The sequence below is a fragment of the Rana temporaria genome, chromosome 6, assembly GCF_905171775.1.
Source record: "Rana temporaria chromosome 6, aRanTem1.1, whole genome shotgun sequence".
Taxonomy (NCBI): Eukaryota; Metazoa; Chordata; class Amphibia; order Anura; family Ranidae; genus Rana; species Rana temporaria.
The window spans coordinates 34,105,548-34,123,333 of record NC_053494.1 but is presented as its reverse complement, the minus strand read 5'-3'; the positions used below and the strand labels follow the sequence as shown (position 1 = coordinate 34,123,333).

The window sequence follows — 17,786 nt, the reverse complement described above, 5'->3', positions numbered from 1 at the left end:
TTGTCCTGCATGAAAATCATGTTTTTCTTGAAGGATGCAGACTTCTTCCTGTACCACTGCTTGAAGAAGGTGTCTTCCAGAAACTGGCAGTAGGACTGGGAGTTGAGCTTGACTCCATCCTCAACCCGAAAAGGCCCCACAAGCTCATCTTTGATGATACCAGCCCAAACCAGTACTCCACCTCCACCTTGCTGGCGTCTGAGTCGGACTGGAGCTCTCTGCCCTTTACCAATCCAGCCACGGGCTCTTCCATCTGGCCCATCAAGACTCACTCTCATTTCATCAGTCCATAAAACCTTAGAAAAATCAGTCTTGAGATATTTCTTGGCCCAGTCTTGACGTTTCAGCTTGTGTGTCTTGTTCAGTGGTGGTCGTCTTTCAGCCTTTCTTACCTTGGCCATGTCTCTGAGTATTGCACACCTTGTGCTTTTGGGCACTCCAGTGATGTTGCAGCTCTGAAATATGGCCAAACTGGTGGCAAGTGGCATCTTGGCAGCTGCACGCTTGACTTTTCTCAGTTCATGGGCAGTTATTTTGCGCCTTGGTTTTTCCACACGCTTCTTGCGACCCTGTTGACTATTTTGAATGAAACGATTGATTGTTCGATGATCACGCTTCAGAAGCTTTGCAATTTTAAGAGTGCTGCATCCCTCTGCAAGATATCTCACTATTTTTGACTTTTCTGAGCCTGTCAAGTCCTTCTTTTGACCCATTTTGCCAAAGGAAAGGAAATTGCCTAATAATTCTGCACGCCTGATATAGGGTGTTGATGTCATTAGACCACACCCCTTCTCATTACAGAGATGCACATCACCTAATATGCTTAATTGGTAGTAGGCTTTCGAGCCTATACAGCTTGGAGTAAGACAACATGCATAAAGAGGATGATGTGGTCAAAATACTCATTTGCCTAATAATTCTGCACTCCCTGTACAGCTTTGGCCATATTTTCCTTCTTATGACTGTGAAAGAGTCCTTTTTTTTATAATAAAACAAATTTCAAACGATTATTCAGTTGCTGGAAAATTGTGATATAGCAGGAATATATATATATATATATATATATATATACACATACATACATACAGTACTATACATACAGTATCTCGCAAAAGTGAGTACACCCCTCACATTTTTGTAAATAATTTATTCTATCTTTTCATGTGACAACACTGAAGAAATGACACTTTGCTACAATGTAAAGTAGTGAGTGTACAGCTTGTATAACAGTATTAATTTGCTGTCCCCTCAGAATAACTCAACACACAGCCATTAATGTCTAAACCGCTGGCAACAAAAGTGAGTACACCCCTAAGTGAAAATGTCCAAATTGGGCTCAAAGTGTCAATATTTTGTGTGGCCACCATTATTTTCCAGCACTGCCTTAACCCTCTTGGGCATGGAGTTCACCAGAGTTTCACAGGTTGCCACTGGAGTCCTCTTCCACTCCTTCATGACAACATCACGGAGCTGGTGGATGTTAGAGACCTTGCTCTACTCCACCTTCCATTTGAGGATGCCCCACAGATTCTCCATAGGATTTAGGTCTGGAGACATGCTTGTCCCTCAGCTTCTTTAGCAAGTCAGTGGTCGTCTTGGATGTGTGTTTGGGGTCGTTTTGTTGGAATACTGCCCTTTGGCCCAGTCTCTGAAGGGAGGGGATAATGCTCTGCTTCAGTATGTCACAGTACATGTTGGCATTCATGGTTCCCTTAATGAACTGTAGCTCCCCAGTGCCGGCAGATCTCATGCAGCCCCAGACCATGACACTCCCATCAACACAATGTATGACTGTTGGGAAGACACACTTGTCTTTGTACTCCTCACCTGGTGTACGCCACACATGCTTGACACCATCTGAACCAAATACGTTTATCTTGGTCTCATCAGACCACAGGACATGGTTCCAGTAATCCATGTACTTAGTCCGCTTGTCTTCAGCAAACTGTTTGCGGGCTTTCATGTGCATCATCTTTAGAAGAGGCTTCCTTCTTGGACGACAGCCATGTAGACCAATTTGATGCAGTGTGCAGCGTATGGTCTGAGCACTGACAGGCTGACCCCCCACCCCATCGACCTCTGCAGCAATGCTGGCAGCACTCATATGACTATTTCCCAAAGACAACTTCTGGGCCTGTTCTGAGTGGAACCTGTCCTTTTAAACTCATGTATGGTCTTGGCCACCTTGCTGCAGCTCAGTTTCAGGGTCTTGGCAATCTTCTTATAGCCTAGGCCATCTTTATGTAGAGCAACAATCCCTTCAGATCCTCACTTAGGGGTGTATTCACTTTTGTTGCCAGCGGTTTAGACATTAATGGCTGTGTGTTGAGTTATTTTGAGGGGACAGCAAATTTACACTGTTATACAAGCTGTACTCTCACTACTTTACATTGTAGCAAAGGTTAAATTTCTTCAGTGATGTCACATGAAAATATTTAATAAAATATGTACAAAAATGTGAGGGGTGTACTCACTTTTGTGAGATACTATATTGTCTGAGAAGACAGTAGCAGGCAATCTGAACTCTCATTCTCCACTATTAACAGAGATCCCATGATGAAATGCCTAGGCATTTTCGGCCAGATTCACAGAGAGCAAGGCGCACATTACACCGCCGTAGAGCACACACTGTAAGCCACGCCAACATAGCGCGGAGAGGCAAGCATTGCATTCAGCAAGCCAGTGCTCCCAACGCTGCGCCAGCGTGGCGTAGGTTTCGAAGGCGCACGCCGGCGTAGGTGGAAGTGGGCGTGACCCCATGCAAATGATGGGCCGAGCCCCAGACAGGTACGCATCACGAACTGCGAATGCGCCGTGACGTAGACGCATACACAGCACCCCCCTGCGCCTGCTCACAACCACGCCGGCACAACTGCCTAAGCTACGTCGAATCACCGCGTACACCGTGAACATAATGTACGCCCAGCCAGACACACGTCCAACGCACAATACGCCGGCTTGTGTTCCCTGGTGCAGATCTGTGCATGTCTGTTGCAGGGTTGCACCTCATTTATGGGGAATAACGGTAAGCCGGACGTACAACTTACGTGCATCTCACGTAGCATGCGCCGGGCACACGCACGTTCGTGAATCAGCGTATTTCCCTCATTTGCATGTTTGAATGGCTAATCAATGGGAGCAGCACCGTGCGCCCAGCCCATATGTGCGCCCACCCTACGCCGGCATGTGCAAGCTACGTCGGCGGGGTGTAGCCTGTTTTTAGGCGCATGTTGGTTCATGGGTCTGCCGCACACATACGCCGGCGCATATTGGCACTTACGTCATCGTAACGTGTTATACGTCGGCGTAAGTGCTTTGTGAATCTGGGCTTTAGTCTGCAAGCATCACTGGAAAAAAATATGGAACAGCATTTTCTTTAGGAAAAGTAAGCATTTCACTTTCAATAGATACATAGCTAGACTATACTTGTAGGTTTGTACATTTGTCTGGAATTCTGCTACACATATGGGAGTTTTAACAGAAGAGACATACTAGAAGTGTTTCCAGTAAAGCAGCATTGAGTGCTGTCATATGCCACAGAGGAGAACATTTCACATTCCCAGTTTCTGGAACCTTAGGTAAACACTGGATGGAATTTATGTATGTGAATGTGAGAAACGCGTCTGTAGAAATATAACATAAGAAAAAAAAAGCAGGCGCGGAATCTGAATAAAATTGAAGTATTGACACAACATATCCTGTTCTTCCTTCCATTACAGTGCAGTTTGACATGATGAGGGCCTGTAATCTGATTGCCACGGTTGCCCTGACTGCCGGACAGCTCATCTTCCTTATGGGACTCATGGAGCTGCCCATCATTACCCAGGATTCCCAGTGGTGGGAAGAAGCCATCGCTGCTGTATTTCAACTTGCAAGTAAGTACATCTGTTACCAATAACTAGTACATGAACAGGCTGAATGCTTTTTTTTTTTTTTTTTTTTGCGCAACTACTACTTCTACAAAATAAAGTCACTGGGAAAAGCGAAATACAGGGAAATATCTTATATGACAATGTGGAACGTGTACACAGACACCTGGGGCTGTTTAATCTAAAATTCAGGTGCATTTCCCCACCTGAGAGTCGCAGGTGCTGCATACAGCTGCCCATAGAAATCAACACCTGTAAGGCATCAGGGGACCTTATTCACATGGTCTGGAGGTGCCCTAAGCTTTTTAGATACTTAGCTGGATTCAGGTAGGCGGGCGCATCCTTGCGGCGGCGTATCGTATTTACACTACGCCGCCGTAAGTTATCAAGGCAAGTACTGTATTCACAAAGTACTTGCCTGTTAAGTTACGGCGGCGTAGCGTAAATGGGGCCGGCGTAAGCGCGCCTAATTCAAATGAGGATGTGGGGGAACGTGTTGTATGTAAATTAACTGTGACCTGACGTGATTGACGTTTTTTACGAACAGCGCATCCACTATCCGTGTACATATCCCAGTGTGCATTGTGGCAAAGTACGCCGCAAGGACGTATTGGATTCGACGTGGACGTAAATTACGTCCAGCCCTATTCACGGACGACTTACGCAAACGACGTAAAATTTTCAAATTTCGACGCGGGAACGACGGCCATACTTAACATTACTTGTCCAGCTATTTGATGGAATAACTTTACGCCTGAAAATGCCTTACGTAAACGGCGTATCTGTACTGCGTCGGCCGGGCATACGTTCGTGAATAGGCGTATCTAGTGATTTACATATTCTACGCCGAACGCTATGGAAGCGCCACCTAGCGGGCAGCCTAAAAATTACACTTTAACATACAACGGTGTAAGACACTTACGCCGCTCGTTTCTGAGCCTAATTTAAGCGTATCTGGTTACCAGAATACACTTAAATTTGCGTCGGCGCAGATTCACACTTAGGCTGGCGTATCTACTGATACGCCAGCCTAAGTATTTCTGAATCTGCCTAATTGGATAGAAGTAATAAATAGGCTCAATAAAATCTTTAAGACCTCTTTAGAGCCAGAGGCTAAAACTTGCCTTTTAGGGTGTATGGAGGACTCTAGAGTTCCACCAGGAGCCCTGGAAGGCGTGTTGAGGTGCCTATTTCAAGCACGTAAGCTAATAGCACAGAGATGGCAAGCTCATGCCCCCCCCCCCATCTGTAAAAAACTGTTCCAAAACCATCAATGCAATGATCTGGAGTGAGAGGGTGGCTTTTATTAAGCAAGGTAACTATAAAAGATTTGAAAGAGTGTGGGGGCCCTGGTTGGGAGAAATGGGATACCCCTTATAGAGGCTAATTCCCTCCGTGGCCTGGACTCCTCCATCCCCAGGAATAGGAAATCCTCCCTATAACTAGTAATTCACAACAATGAGGGCTGGAATTTCCAATGCTTGGCTTTGTTTTCCTGATTTCCTCCTTTCTCCTTTTCTCTTTTAATTTCCTCTCCCTATATGTAATGCACTAATGGTTGTTTAGACTAAGGTATCTGCTCCTACCTGGGACAACATAAATAGATGTATAATATTGGTACGGGGTGGGTAGGGAAAAGGGGGCGAGGATGGTGGAGGGAGGGGTGGCTGGGGTAGGTTAGTCCACTGTATGTACACAATCAACTGTCTGTATTTATATATCTGGAATATATTATTTATATATTTTGAAAGAAAACTTGTTTGGACAAATATCGGAAAATAATTAAGAAAAATTAAGACAGAAATCAACACCTGTATGCAGGTATATGGCAGTTTTTGCATACGTCTACGTACACCCCTGGATGAAGACAGTCTGTGCCCAAGGTCATATATTCATACACATGAGTGTGTTTTTACGCAAGAACCACCATATACCAGTGTACAGTCATAGATTTCTGTGGGGGGCTGTAGAAAGCACCTGGGAGGGGAAATATGCCCAAAAGTTACTTTATACTGCCCTATGGCCTACATGCACGAGACAAAGTTTACCAATACTCAAAAGAATAGATGCCTCTCCTATACCTGTATTGCATCCAATATCTTGTCAATGTCTTGAATTCAAGTGATGTATGCACGTGTGGGGAGAAATGCTTGGTACAGACAGAAGTCCATAAAATTTCTTTGCCTATTACTGCTTATAACTTGGGTTGAAAAGGCCCTTTGCAGGGGTGTATTTAGGTTTTGTGCTGCCCTAGGCCTGACTAAACTTGTGCACCCCCTAATTTAAATATGACCCACCCCTTCCTGTCAAGCTGATTGGCTAGTAAAGAAACCGCTTCAGGTGAGGGTGAGGATCCTTGGAAAGGTATTTGTTTATTAAAAATCAGCAGCTACAGTTTTTGTAGCTGCTGACTTTCTTTTTTTATTTAACTGACCAAAGAACTGCTTTAACCGCTTAAAGACCGCCTCCTGCACATATACGTCGGCAGAATGGCACGGCTGGGCACAAGCACGTACAGGTAAGTCCTCTTTAAGTGCCCAGCCGCGCCCGCGACCCGGTCCGAAGCTTCGTGACCGTGGGAACCCGCGGCCCCGATTGCCGCTGGAGTCCCGCGATCGGTCCCCGGAGCTGAAGAACGGGGAGAGCCGTGTGTAAACACAGCTTCCCCGTTCTTCACTGTGGTGCCGTCATCGATCGTGTGTTCCCTTTTATAGGGAAACACAATCAATGACGTCACACCTACAGCCACACCCCCCTACAGTTAGAAACACAAATGAGGTCACACTTAACCCCTTCAGCGCCCCCTTGTGGTTAAGTCCCAAACTGCAATTGTCATTTTCACAGTAAACAATGCATTTTTAATGCATTTTTTGCTGTTAAAATGCCAATGGTCCCAAAAATTGGTCAAAATTGTCCGAAGTGTCCGCCATAATGTCGCAGTCACGAAAAGAACCGCTGATCGCCACCATTAGTAGTAAAAAAAAAAAAAATTATTAATAAAAATGCAATAAAACTATCCCTTATTTTGTAAACGCTATAAATTTTGCACAAACCGATCGATAAACGCTTAATGCGATTTTGTTTACCAAAAATAGGTAGAAGAATACGTATTGGCCTAAACTGAGGGTCTTAAGTGGTTAAATAGTTTTTTTTTTTAAAGGGTTAAATGCCAGATTCACTGAGAATTCCCATTAAAGCGGGAGTTCACCCAAAAATCAACTTTCTGCAGTTAGATCCAGCATACTGCTGACATCTGTAGTATGCTGGTCTTTTTTTTTTTTTTTTTGTACTTTGTTATCGTTTTAGCCGTATTTCTTCTATGGCTCCGAGCGGGGATTACTTCCTGGTATAGGCGTTCCCGAAGACAAGCAAGTTGATTGACAGCCTTCAATAGCGCGTCACGGCTTCCGAAAATACACACGAGTGACACTCGGCAATTTACGGCGCCTGCGCAGTCAGCTCTACACGGCAGGCGCAGGCACCGTAAACAGCCATGTGTCACCTCCGCTATTTTCGGAAGCCGTGACGCGCTATCGAAGGCCGTCAATCAACTTGCTTGCCTTTGGGAACGCCCATTCCCCGCAGGATTCCCCCGCTCGGAGCCATAGAAGAAATATTGCTAAAACGATAAGTACCAAAAGAAAAAGAAAAAGACCAGCATACTGCAGATGTCAGCGGTATGCTGGATCTAACTGCAGAAAGTTGATTTTTGGGTGAACTCCCGCTTTAAGGCTGGGTTCACACTATCGTCGCATGCGGCTCACAGCAGGGGTCCGGTGCATCCCTCGTTCACTGTTTCAGGTCCAATTTCAGCTGAATTTTTGGCTGAATTCGGACCTGGAATGGATCTAAAGACGCACAGGGCTCCTATACAAATTGGCACAGAAGCCGCAGCGGAGATAAGTGAATCGGCTCCATAGAGAGCCGGTCCAAATCTCCTGCTATTGTGAATTGGATGCTTTTGCTGGAGAATGGTGAGAAATATTTGCCCAGTCTTCCCTAATATATCCCCTCACATTACAGGAAAAAAAAAATCATTATAATAAAATGCAGGGGAACCGATGAAAGATTTATTATCAATTCTTGGTATTACATCCATGAACACCTGCAGTTTTCGAATGCAGACCCGCTAGTTTATGTAATTCAAATAGTTTCCATTATCTCAGTAGGGTTTGCACCGGGACCCTTTAAGCTGCTTCCTCAACAGTTTTTCTGTCCTGTGCCTCAATCAGTTTTTCATGTCCCGAGCTTTCAAGGCCCAGTTTGCATAACAGGTAGTAACAGGCATTTCCTCCTCCTGTATGGGGACATCCTGGCGCCCTCCAGTCTCTGTCCCTCGGCCCAGCGTTCACAGCAGACTACAGCACAAAAAAAGGAAGCTAGGGGCAGGCTAAATATAGCATTGGGGAGTGTGCATGCTGCTGTGTGCCAGGGAGAGACAAAATAACAACACACAGCGCTTCCTTCCTAATAAAAACAGGCAGAATAACTGCAGCCAAAGGCAGAGAATAGAATGCCGCTGATCGGCGCTTCTCAGCCCTGAGCTGCTGTCCTGGTATGAAATCGTTCATGGATTCATGGAACCCAAGAGCATACTTTGACGGGCACAAACAATGCTAAATTCATAAGTGGGGGAGGCAGAAAATGGCACCCAGAATTGAGCCACCGAAACGGTGTAGCATAGAAATAGAAACAGAAAAGTGACGGCACAAAAAGACTGAATGGTCAAAATTTTGGATCCTTTTTAACCTTTTTGCGTCTGCGTAAAGATCTATATGTGTGCCAGTATTGACAATGCAGTCAAGGGGCCCCAGTAGGTTAAAACAACTGTAGCTTTAAAAAATGTTGCTTAACCACATAAAGGACGAAGCCTATTTATGTTGCTTACAAGTTAAAATCTGTATTTTTTTGATAGAAAGTTTCATATATATATACATACATATATATATATATATTTGGTGGTTCTAAGTAATTTTCGATCAAAAAAAATTGCGTTTGAAAGACCACTGCGCAAATACCAAGTGACATAACATATTGCAACGACCACCATTTTATTCTCCAGTCTTTTGCTAAAAAAAAAATCTATCTATCTATCTATCTATCTATATATATAGATAGATATAGATAGATAGATAGATAGATAGATAGATAGATAGATAGATTTTTTTTTATAGTGCCCTATTGCTGGTGTCAGAGGAAGGAATAGTGCACCATTATTGGTGTCAGTGGGATTAATAGTGCCCCATTGTTGGTGGCAGTTTGAGGAATAGAGCCATACCATTTTTGTCAATGAGAGGAATAGTCAGTGGGATTAATAGTGCCCCATGATTGGCCTCAATTGATAAAATAATGGAAAAAAAATGACCCATTATTGGTATCAGTGGGAGGAATATTGTCATGTATCGTTGGAAGGAAAAGATCTCCAAGGGCCGGATAAAGGCAAGCAAAGGGCCGCATTTGGACCCAGGGCCACAGTTTGGAGACCCCTGATATAGAGAATGTTCCACAAGATCAAGAGAGAATGTGGTCACTGGTATAGAAAGTGAGAGGACCTCTTCCCAGCAGGAACACAGACAGCAGTATAATCTTGACATTGGTTCTAACCATTCTCTATTCTATGAAAATCTTAAAACCTACAGATAGACTTGAAAACTGTATGGAAATGTAAAAAAAAATATCCAAAAATACGAAAAGCTTTATCTTGACTGACTGAAAGACATATGAATTGCAAACTAACCAGCATCATTCCTATGCCCTTGCAGGTTTTGTTCTGGTCATTGGATTGGTGACCTTCTACCGCATTGGCCCCCACACCAATTTATCCTGGTCTTGTTACCTAGACATCGGTGCTTGCCTTCTGGCCACTCTGGCAGCTGCTATCCTCATATGGAACATACTCCACCGGCGCGAGGACTGCATGGCTCCCCGTGTTATTGTCATCAGCCGTACGCTGACCGCTCGCTTCCGCAGAGGCCTAGACAACGATTACGTTGAGTCTCCATGCTAATGACAGCAATGAACAGGCATTGTCTGATGATAATGATCATTAATCCTTGTAACTTTATCCAAAAAACATTCAATGAGCGTGCAAATGAATCCATGAGTGTTACCTGAACAAATCTGCATAATTTTATTAAAGTGGATGTAAACCCAAAATTGTATTTTATTTTTTTGATGTCACAATGTAGAGAATAAGATTTCCTATCATCTGTGCCCAGTCTTGCCACACAGAGTTAATCCAGCTCTGAGCAATCCTCTTTTTATTGTTCAGGGAAATAAAACAGACTTCCAGATAAAAAACCAAAGTCCTTGCTTGAGTGACAGGTTATTTACATATCTCTTGCACTGCTTGCAGACATGCACAGCTTCTGTAAAAAGTGCTCAATTCACATCCCCTCCCCTTATCCCTCCAGCTCTATGTATATTCTGATGGCTGTTGCATTTTCTCATGGCACTGAACTGTGACTCACCCCATATTTTGAAAACATTTAATCAAAAGACAGGGGAGGGGGAGGAATTGTGCACTTTTTTTCAGATGCAAGGACTTTGGTTTTTATCTGGAAGTCTGTTGTATTTCACTGAACAATAAAAGAGGATTGCTCAGAGCTGGATTAACTCTGTGTGGCAAGACTGGGCACAGATGATAGGAAATCTTATACTCTACATTGTGACATCATAAAAAAAAAAAATTGTTTTGGGTTTACATCCACTTTAAGCTATGCGAGGAGGAGAAGATAACACAAAGCCTGGTTCTAAGATGAGGCGTACTCACATTATTTAAAGATGCTTTGCTCATGCAACCACCTATATACACAGTCGGACTTCTCAGGAGTTATTACTATTGGACTCATTTGGGATACAAGTAACAGCATTTTCTCAGATTTTGATTGGTACCTGGAGATGTCCAATATTGATTTTGCACATATCATCCTGATCTATCTTAAAATGGATATCTTCTATAATGGAGAGTCTACTATTTCCACATTGTGCATTCCTTTAATATGACCTATGCTACAACAATTTTTGTTTCCATAAACATGTTATCACTGGAGAGTGGAAACAGCGATCGACCAATAAAATGCTAACAAAATGGGTCCTAGCAAGATTCTCGGAGAAAGAAAAGAGATGGAGACTCCAGTCCTCCCAGGAGAGCGGACAATACTTTGGAGATTAGAACAGCTGGGTTTTACAGGATGCTCAAAGGACTGTCTAAAATGTAGTTTTATAATGCTTTAATGTATAAAAAATAACCTATAACAAAATATTGTAATGTTTTTGTTATTTATCACATTTTTTGTAAAATTTATGTCTAAGTAAAAGACCAGTTACGAGCACAAATGGATTTGCTATGTTACTCGCACACAAAGTTTAAGTGGTACCTTTGGTGTAAAATGCGAAACCTTCTGCGCACATGAATGGCTAACACGGTCATGGCTGCCGTTAGAAATCACGGGGGCCCCGCACAGCCTACCTGACATGACACCCAAAAATGACCATTTAAAAAAAAAATATTTGTATTTACTTTTTTACATTTTTTAAACGATTATTTACAATTTTTATTTACAAAGCTGTTGGGGGGGGGGGGGTTGGATGAAACAGGGGTTCAGACCCCTAATATCTCACCTTTGAGACAGAGAAAGGTACTGAGGACGCATCAATTCCTTTAACAGTAGCCTCAGTTGCACTGCAGATGAATGAATAGGAGACAGAGGCTCCTGTTCATTTATAAACTGAAGCACAGTAAACCCAGTTATGAATGCCACAGGAGTGATCTAAACCGATCGCTTACTGCGTCCAATACAGTGTGTCTGCAGCAACCATCTGTAGACGGAAGCAGCACTGCAGAGGGACGACGAAGGGCCCGGCACACAGGGGGGAATTAGATGTGGGCAGCACAGGGAGGATAATCAGTACGGTGGGACAGAAGGACAATTACAGAATACTGCACTGCGTCGGTGTCTCTCCCTCCAGCAGCTGAAAGCCGGCGGAAGGGAAAGGTGGAGAAACCAGCTTTTAGCTGCTGGAGGGAGAGACACAGATACATTGCAATGTTCTGTAACCGTGCTTCTGTCCCGCCACACAGAACCCCCCCCTGTGTGCCCCCACAGGTGGCCTGGTGGTACCACTCTATCGACGGCATTGAACATGGTACAAGATTCTATTACTCGCACAGAAATAGCTAAGGCAAAATGTAGCCACTTGTAACTAGGAACAGTAATTGACGCAAAAAACAAAGGCAGAAGATCACCAACCTGTACTATAAAATCATTACAATCTACAGGGTGGGCCATTTATATGGATCCACCCGGGTAGGCCATTTATATGGATACACCCGGGTGGGCCATTTATATGGATACACCTTAATAAAATGGGAATGGTTGGTGATATTAACTTCCTGTTTGTGGCACATTAGTATATGTAAGGGGGGAAACTTTTCAAGATGGGTGGTGACCATGGTGGCCATTTTGAAGTCAGCCATTTTGAATCCAACTTTTGTTTTTGGTTTATCCATATAAATGGCCCACCCTGTACATCAAACAGCCATAATATTATGATCACCCAACTAATACTGAGTAGGTCCCCCTTTTGCCACTAAAACAGAAGTGACCTGTCAATACATGGATTTTATTAGACATCTGAAAGGTATGCTGTAGTATCTGGCACCAAGTTGTGAGTAGCAGATCACTGCCTCTGCAGGCTTGTCTTCTTTCCATAGTACATCCTGGTTTGATCTTTTCCCCAGGTAAGTGACATACATGCACCTGGCCTTCCACATGATGTAAAAGAAAACATGATTCATCACACCAAACCACCTTCTTCCATAGACCTGTGGTCCAGTTCTGATGCTCACATGTCCATTGTAGGGGCCTTTGGCTGTGGACACGGGTCAGCAAGGGTACCCTGACCGGTCTGCGGCTACACAGCCCCACATACAACAAACTGAGATGCATTGTGTTCAGACACCAGCATTAATGTGGTTGTAAACCCTTCCATATACCCAGAGAAGTGACTGGCCTTAGGTGTTACAAAGAGATTAAAGGGTCACTAAAGGCAAAAAAAAATATTAAAATAACAAACATGTTATACTTACCTCCACTGTGCAGCTCGTTTGGCACAGAGTGTCCCCTAAACCTGTCTTCTGGGGTCCCTCGGCGGCTGTCTCGGCTCCTCCTTGGAAAAGCTTTCTACCTTCATGCGAGCGAGCTCACATGGTGGAAAGCTTTTGCGAGTGCACTCCCGTGATACAGCGGCGGGCATAGCCGCCAACTGTATCACTCGGCCCTGCCCCCCAGCGCGCCGCGTCATCCGCTGTGATTGACAGCAGCGTCAGCCAATGGCTGTGCTGCTATCAATCCGTCCAGCCCAGCCAATCAACGGCCAGGCTGGGAACCGAAGAGCATCACGTGGACGCGCCTGGGACTTTCGAAGGGTCAGGTAAGTAAAACAGGGGCTCGGGGGGGGGGGGGGGGGGGGGGGGGCGGTACCATCGGATGTTTTTTCACCTTAATGCATAGGATGCAGTAAGGTGAAAAAACATTTACCTTTACAACCCCTTTAAACAAATCCTCCTACATAGTTTTTCTGTTTATCTACAGCCATCCTTCCTCTATATCCATTCAAGGTGCAGAATTTACACAGGATCTCTCAGCTTTAAAAGCCAGGGGCGGAGAGCTAACGTTTCATCAGTGAGGAAGGCTCTTGGTTATGGGAGATGATTGGAAAGAAAAAGACACACCCCCTTCACACAGCACACAGGAACAGAGCTGAGGCTGTCAATCAGCTGAAGATCCCTCCCCTGTCATCTTTTTTCTTTTGGTGTCAAGAAAACTTGTCAAAAGTGACAAGGAACGAGGCAGTGGACAGAAATAACACTCAGTGCTTACCTTGTAAGCTATTCTATAGTCAATCACAACTAGACATTATAGGGTATCCCCCACCTTGCACAATAAAGTTCACTTTAATGCAACGCCATGTGGCATGTTCTATGCTATTTAGGTATAAGTAAAGCCAAACCTTATTTTTCAGATTTGGAGAGAGCAAGAAAGAATTAAAACCTGTCATGTGTTTATTGTTTGTCTATCTATATACCATTGAAGAGATTTCCCTTCACTTCCTGTTCTGGAGATACAATAGGAATTGAGAGGAGATCTCCCCAAAGCTTTCATAAATGTCTATCTCTGTATGCCCACCAGGACAATTAGAGAGGATGAATCTCCCCACAATTGAAACACTGACACCGAATTAAATGTTCCCTACTTTATGCAAAAAGTTTTGGTTATACATAAACTTTATCTGTGTCACCTTCCACTTTGCTTAACCTCTTGCCATCTGGCTGCCGACTATTTACGACTACAAGGTGGCTGTAGAATGCCGGGGGCCGTCAATATACGGCCTTTGGCTGCGTGCCGCTGGGGGGCGCGAGTGTCGCACAGGTACCGATGCGCGTGCCTGGCGGGCCGCGATGTGCGCCAGGCTCCCGCGATCGGCAGTCACAGAGCAAGGGACGTGGATCTCTGTGTGTAAACACAGAGATCCACGTCCAGTTAGGGAGAGAAGTCCCTTGTACATAGGGATAACCATCGCTCACCTCCCCCAGTCAGTCCCCTCCCCCCACTGTAAGAATCACCTAGCAGGGAACATATTTAACCCCTTGATCGCTAACTAGTGTTAACCCCTTCCCTGCCTGTCACATTTATACTTTTATCAGTGCATTTTTATAGCACTGTTCGCTGTATAAATGTGAATGGTCCCAAAAAAGTGTCAAAAGTGTCCGATATGTCCGCCGTAATATCGCAGTCCTGACAAAAATCGCAGATTGCCGTCATTACTAGTAAAAAAAAAAAAAATTATAAAAAGAATGTCATAATTCTATCCCCTATTTTGTAGGCGTTATAACGTTTGCGCAAACCAATCACTATAGGCTTATTGCGATTTTTTTTATGTAGAAGAATACATATTGGACTAAACTGAGGATATTTATTATAGCAAAAAGTAAAAAATATTGTGTTTTTGTTCAAAATTGACACTCTATTTTTGTTTATAGCGCAAAAAATAAAAACCATACAGGTGATCAAATACCACCAAAAGAAAGCTCTATTTGTGGGGAAAAAAGGACGTCAGGTTTGTTTTGGAGCCACGTCACACGACCGCGCAATTGTCATTCAAAGCGTGAGAGTGCAGAAAGCTGAAATTTCGCCTGGTCAGGAAGGGGGTATATGTGCACAGTAAGCACATATAGCACACTGATGGCTTCTCTCTGCATGGTGTCATTTATGCAAGTAGTGCCCTCTACTCTGATAAATTTGGCATGTTCACAATCACCCTTGTTCACACTGTTTGTAATGGGCACTCCACAGTCCCCTAATTGCAGGACATTTCTAGTTCTTCATTTTGCAAGCACTTCCTAATTGGTGTGAAAACCTCTCCATTAAACAAGCAACTGCCATTTTCCTGTAGATTTCGTTTAGAGATAATACAAGAGGACATTTCCTCTGTCAGTGTGGAAGAAGCATTAGTCTTCTGCACAAGCAATGCCCAAAGCAGAGCAGGTCAGGGTCACTTCCCCTCAAACCCAATAATGCTGAAATCATCATTCAAGAGACTTCCGTACAAATATGATCTGTGCTCTCTGTCTGGACCCGGATCCCAGCAGCATACTAACCGGTCATCACTTAGGCAACCATATCAGGATATAATAATATTGGACGGAATGAAAGAGTAAGATGGATGTATACATATAATATATCAAGACAATGGGGATGATTTACTAAAACTGGAGAGTTCAAAATCTGGTGCAGCTCTGCATCGAAACCAATCAACTTCCATTTTTTTTTTGTCAAAGTTTAAATGTTTCAGGCCGGGTTCACACTGTTACAACACGAGTCGTACGACTGTGGATCGGACTTTGCCCTGTGACTTGAAGTCCGTCATCCGTCCGACTTCCATGAACGGGGATCCGACTTTGATCCCGACATTACCAGGCACTTTGTGTCTTGTTTGAATCTTTAGGGGAAACTCCACGGCAAAAAAAAAAAAAATGGCATGGAAGAAGACATCGCCAGAAGACGGAGAAGAGCCGCAAAGGGGAGAAGAAATCGGAAAAGATGCTGGAGCTGATTTAATAAATTATTTTGTCAAAAACCTGTGTATGGTTTTTATTTTTGACACTTTTTTCAGGTGAATGGGTAGGGGTACCCCATACTCACTGACATTGTTTTTGGGTGGGGCAGGATCTCGGTAACCCTTGTTAAAGGGTGCTTCCAGATTCTGATTATCCCCCCGCCCGCAGACCCCGACAAAAAACGGCCAGGGTTGTTGGGAAGAGACCCTTGTCCTCATCAAATGATAGAGGCTAGGGAAAAATGGACAGCCGCACTCCAATAGACCTGGCTTGACTAAGCACTGACCCAAAGTGTGAAACGCGTTGGCTGCTATCCCCATTTTTTTGTTGCGTTTTTGTAGTGCATTTTCTGTTCTGATTTTACAATAAAGACAACCGAAAGGTCTATTGGAGTGCGGCTGTCCATTTTTCCCTAGCCTCTATCATTTTCCTTGTGCAGTGCCGGCACCCTTGAGTTTCTGAAAAACCTCTGATTGCTCAGCACACCCACCTGGAGCATTGACTCCTTCTTCCTTGTCCTCATCAACATGGGGACAAGGTGCTTTGGGGTGGGGGGCGCAGGGCCCCCCTGCCCCAAAGCACCCACCCTCTAAATTGAGGGCATGTGGTCAGGTATGGTTCAGGAGGGAGGGGGGGCGCTCGCTTGTTCCCGAAAGTCACATCAAAGTAGCACTCAAGTTGCCTGGCAAAGTCGCATTGTAAGTCGCGTGACTTTCAGGTTGCAGTAATGTGAACAGAGCCTAAAGCTGCGTACACACGATCGAAATTCCAACAAGTGGATTTTTTTCTGACTGAATTTTGGCTCAAACTTGTGTTGCATACGCACGGTCACACAAATGTTGTCTGAAATTCCGACCGTCAAGAACGCGGTAACGTACAACACTACAACGAGCCGAGAAAAATTTAGTTCAATGATTTAGATCATGCGTCAAATTGATTCCGAGCATTCATGTTTTTTTGTGCGTCGGAATTGCATACAGACGATTGAAATTTCCGACAAGAACTTTTCCCGTCAGAAAATTTGAGAATCAGCTCTCAAATTTTTGCTGTCGGAAATTCTGACAGAAAATGTCTGATGGAGCTTACACACGGCCGGAATTTCCAACCAAAAGCATGCATAGAACTTTTCTTGTCGGAAATTAGGCAATGAACCCAAATCTGTCTATAATTACAGATAGCAAAAAAAAATGATATTTACTATAATCCTCTTCTCCTGACAGATCTTTACATTGTGGTCCACTAAAAGCCTCCTAAGCTGTCACTGCACAGCCTCCCAGAAAAACCTCCTTTCAGTCCTTTGGAGAAGTCACCTTCTGTCGGGATGCATAATAGATGGCATTTTCATAAGAACAAATTGAGATTTCAGCTCATACATAGAACAAAAACTGCCTTGACAAGAAACGATTCTGTGGTGACAGTGAGGGTCCATGTAGGCTGCACAGCGAAGGTATGGCAGGAACAAGGGTAGATGTGTTCATTAGGGAAATGCTGGTGGCAAGGGAGCATAGATGGGTATTTTTTTTTCCTTCGATCATCCCAACAAATGGATTCCCCCCTTCCACACAAGCAAGGTGGATGGCGGAATATTCCGCACTGTCAGAAAACAATAGCATAGCGGGAAGGATTTCTCCATCCACCACTCCACCGTTGTTAAAATACAATGATCAGCACTGTAGCCAATTAGCAATTGGCTGCAGCTGCTGATTAAATGAAAATATTTCAACATTAACACACCAGCAATTAACTTCTGTGGAGTGGGAACAGCCATAGATGGATCGAAATGTGGCCACTCCCTG

The 17,786-nt window shown here is 44.1% G+C and overlaps 2 protein-coding genes across 2 annotated transcripts in view; one reads left to right on the top strand and one right to left on the bottom strand.

Annotated features, from left to right (window-relative positions):
* The window catches only part of TMEM204 (transmembrane protein 204), a 28,768-nt gene extending 18,750 nt beyond the window's left edge, over nucleotides 1-10,018 (top strand). The window contains exons 2-3 of the mRNA XM_040356658.1: nucleotides 3,720-3,875; nucleotides 9,632-10,018. Of these exons, the coding sequence (XP_040212592.1) occupies nucleotides 3,720-3,875; nucleotides 9,632-9,876 (401 nt within the window). The 3' untranslated portion in view covers nucleotides 9,877-10,018. The remainder of the gene's footprint in view (nucleotides 1-3,719; nucleotides 3,876-9,631) is intronic.
* Nucleotides 1-17,786, bottom strand: part of IFT140 (intraflagellar transport 140) — a 164,866-nt gene that overhangs the window by 75,085 nt on the left and 71,995 nt on the right. The window lies entirely within an intron of this gene.